Source organism: Meleagris gallopavo, chromosome 5 (assembly GCF_000146605.3).
Source record: "Meleagris gallopavo isolate NT-WF06-2002-E0010 breed Aviagen turkey brand Nicholas breeding stock chromosome 5, Turkey_5.1, whole genome shotgun sequence".
NCBI lineage: Eukaryota > Metazoa > Chordata > Aves > Galliformes > Phasianidae > Meleagris > Meleagris gallopavo.
The window spans coordinates 4,135,398-4,139,209 of NC_015015.2; the positions used below are offsets into that span (position 1 = coordinate 4,135,398).

The 3,812-nt window shown below is 48.8% G+C and overlaps 1 protein-coding gene across 3 annotated transcripts in view; it reads left to right on the top strand.

The window, feature by feature from the left end:
* The window catches only part of DBX1 (developing brain homeobox 1), a 3,499-nt gene extending 1,266 nt beyond the window's left edge, over positions 1-2,233 (top strand). Inside the window, exons 3-5 of one of the 3 annotated variants that reach the window (XR_793520.3) lie at positions 531-733; positions 835-1,748; positions 1,863-2,233. Coding sequence is in view for 1 of the 3 variants with exons in the window: in XM_010710725.3 (XP_010709027.1) it covers positions 531-733; positions 835-1,206 (575 nt within the window). In the remaining 2 variants the exon portion in view is untranslated. Of the gene's footprint in view, positions 1-530; positions 734-834 lie in introns of all 3 variants that reach the window. The other 2 variants (XR_793521.3, XM_010710725.3) reach the window with 2 other exon arrangements.
* Positions 2,234-3,812: the final 1,579 nt, after the last annotated feature.

Consider the following 3,812-nt stretch of genomic DNA (forward strand, 5'->3'; position numbering starts at 1 on the left):
TAAGACGAAACTCTGCCCTTTTTATCATACAAATGCCACGGGGAGCCAGGCAGTGTGCTAATTAGCTGTTACTTTTCATGTCTTCGGATTGAATTCTCCAACTTGGGGGGAGGGAGAGAGATTAATATAAAAAAAAAAAATGAATACTGATTGATCAAAACTGAGTCCAAAGGGGCCGGTTTTGTTCTGACCAGAAAAGTCCTCATTTTCATCTCAAGCATTAAGAAAATGCCTGAAATGATAAAAGCTTCTGAAAAAAACCCACAGCCGAGAGGGAGAGCTTTTCTCCCACACCTCCACCCCAGCCGGTGTGCCGCGCCTCGCCTTTTGAGGCCGGAGCCCTTTGAATCCCCCAACAAAACAGGCCACCATCGAGCCATTTCCCACGTTTGAGTCGATGGCCTTAATCCCAGTTATGGCCCACTGAAAGGCAATGGCCATTTGAGCGTAAAATTCCCTTCGGGCCCTGGATCTGTGGGCTCTGGGTTGACGGCCGTGGTCCACGCTCATCCCGTTCTCCTGTCCTGCAGCTGCCTCTGCCGTCGTGCCCATCCCTGGCACCTTCTCGTGGCCGCTGGCCGCCCGCGGTAAGCCGCGCCGTGGCATGCTGCGCCGCGCCGTCTTCTCTGATGTGCAGCGCAAGGCGCTGGAGAAGATGTTCCAGAAGCAGAAATACATCAGCAAGCCCGACAGGAAGAAGCTGGCGGCCAAGCTGGGCCTCAAGGATTCACAGGTGAGCCCTCCGTGCCCCTTCCTTGAGATGCGACTGAAGGCCTTCCCTGCTCCCCGTGTTACTGAGCTGAGTTGTTTCTGGGTTTCTTCCTCCACCCTCAGGTGAAGATCTGGTTCCAGAACAGAAGAATGAAGTGGAGGAACTCCAAAGAAAGAGAGCTCCTCTCCTCTGGTGGCTGCAGAGAGCAAACCCTACCCACCAAGTTCAACCCCCACCCAGACCTCAGTGACGTTGGCAAGAAGTGCTCGGGGGAGGAGGAGGAAGAGGAGGAAGGCCCCATGGCATGTCCCCCCAGCCCCCGGCACCCGCTGCCCTACCACCCAGCCCCGCAGCACCTGCGGGACAGGCTGGGTCCCCAGACACCTCCCTCTCCATCCCACTCCAGCAGCCCCAGCAAACCCTCAGACTGCTCGGACTCAGAGGAAGAGGATGAGGAAGGGGAGGAAGAAGAAGAAGAGATAACGGTCTCTTAGGTTGCCCACCTGCTCCTACCGTCACATTGCAAAGGTGTACATAACAGAGGGCTATAAATTGAAGAGGTGATGTCCCACCTGCATGTCCACATGCTTCTCCAGGGCAGGTTCCCTATCACATGGCCACAAGCATTCCTGCTCCAGGTATTCTTGATTTTTCTGTCCCACGAGAAGGTTTTCACACCACGGTGTCTGTTGACCTCTTCAAAACCATTCCTCTCTGCTTAACAACCAATATTTGCTCAATTAGCTGCATCAGCCTGAAAGCAAGGAGCAGACAGTTCCTTCCTTTATAGCAGGGAAATATTTTTTCCAGACAAAACACCACCAATGCCAACAAATTACATGAGCTGTGGCCATTTTCCCACCTTCCAACTGAATTCCCAGCTACTACCAAGAGTTCAGAACCTGAGGATTGCTCTGATCTGGTGATCGTCTCATCCCAAGGCAGAGGATGTCCATGAGATGTGCAGACAAACCACTGCCCCCTCCTCACCCTCACCGTGCCACAGACCCACGGGAACCACCACAATCGCCTTCAGGTATAACACAGTGTGCCTTGTGTAATGGGGACCTTCTCAGTTGGTGTTTTTTTATTTAATTTACGCATCCTTTCTCTAGACGCAGCACTGTCTAACTCACTTTTCTGCCCACAGGCCTGTGCTTGCTTTCCGCTTGGCTTCTGCTATGTGCTGTGGACAGAGGAAAGGGGATGTCCCTCTTTGGTTTTGACTGAACTTTGCTGTCTTTGCACAGCTTATATGAACTGTACGCTATTTTGTACACTTACTCTGTATGGATGTTTTATACCAAGGTTATTGTGAATGACTGTAACAATGGCTGAACAAGGTTTCCTTTTTTTTTTTTTTTCAATTAAATGATGGCTGAACTACGAACAAATGTAGCTGCTTAAATGTGTAACTTATAAAGAAACACTTTTATTTTGTATTTTACCATGTACAGACTTTAAATATGTGTATATATAATAAAATGAATGACTACCAAATAAAAGAATGTAGATTTCCAAGCTTGGCCATCCAGCAATGCATGCTTCCCATTTGCAGGTTGGTGTAGGCTGAGTCTGGGACCAAATAGAGAAACAAAATAAAACCACTTTTTAGCAACACTGCAGTAATTTAATAAGGTAAGGCAAACAAAGACAAGGACCCGTTCTAAGAAAATAATATTCATAAGACAAAGCTGAAGCAACGCATCTGAACATCCCTTTGCTTAATTTTAATCAGCCACTCCTGTATGAACTACAGCACCTGTTGATTTCCAGTACTTGGACTATTCACATTAATACATGCAAAAATAGCATGGAGATGGATTCAGTGATCTAACAGTTAAGAAAAAAAAAAAAAGCTGCTTTTCATTAAGGTCTGCAGAACTGGCTACCTTTTTTACCTAAAAGATTGTGCTGCTTGGTGGCTCCATGGGCTCCAGCCCATAAGCTAGAGGTAGAAGAGGCAATGCTGGTTACTTACACTTGCCTTACTACGCGGTGGACCTTGAAAAGCCAAAAGAACTCACACCCAGGACTGACCTGTTTTTTGATGTAATATTAAAAGCCTGGGGCTAACAATAATCAAGATATACCACTTGACCATGGTAAACATCAGCTCAATTTTCCTTCCCCCTTCTCATAGCTCCTCAGCACAAGCAGGTTATGTTTGCATTTCTTGTGATATTTTGAGGGGAAAGACCAAGACAACACAGGCAAGATGAGAGACTGAGCAGGACAGTATTTCTGGGGGAAAAAATGGCCCACAAAAAATTCAGGTCGGTCTTGGGAGCTCACAGCCTCCATGTGGTGACTCAGGCAGAACAGAGTGGCGATGAGGCTGGAGCAATGTCAGCTGTGCAGCAGCCAGGGCAGAGGGAGATGGTGGCTGCCAGCACCAGAGGTTGCAGTGGGCAGCCCTTCCATTCCCTACCCATAGGCTGACAGTGCTGCAGCTCAGCACGGTCTCGCTCCCGGCTGTGTTTCCCCTTCTCCCCCACCGAACACACTGTGGGGCCAAAGTGCTGCTGTGAAGCACAGAATATTGCAGAAAATCGATCTGCTTTCTTGACTTGCTCTGATTTTAGCTGATCTAGTGCCTGGTGCTGCCTCACCAGTGCATCAGACATGAAACGCCTGGCTTGGGAGGAAAAGAGGGCTAAAAGAGCATCCCTTCTGCTAGCTAGTGCTACTACATGACCTTCACTGTGCATCTTCAGGGCTGTTGCATTTTTTGACCACAACTGAATCTGATATAAATGAATAAAATCCTTCAAACTCCAAAAGAAGGGATTTTGAACGGGGGAGATGTGTTCAGGGCTGTTCCTCAGCTGACAGGCCGAGGAGTGGAGCGTGAGCGCAGCCCGGTGGGCACATGAGGGCTGGCTGCCATGGGGCTCAGCATCCCTCTGATGGGGGGTGGCCAAGGGATGTAAGCACACACCGCAGTCTGCAGACTGATTGCATAAAGTGATCCCAGGGAATTTCCCCTTCCAGTGCGGAAAGGAAGTCAGCACTGATCCTAAGGCACCGAGAAATTATGAGGTGGAGCTGGGCAGGACGTAAAGTAGGAATAAAATAGGATGTTGGAAATAAAGGTTAA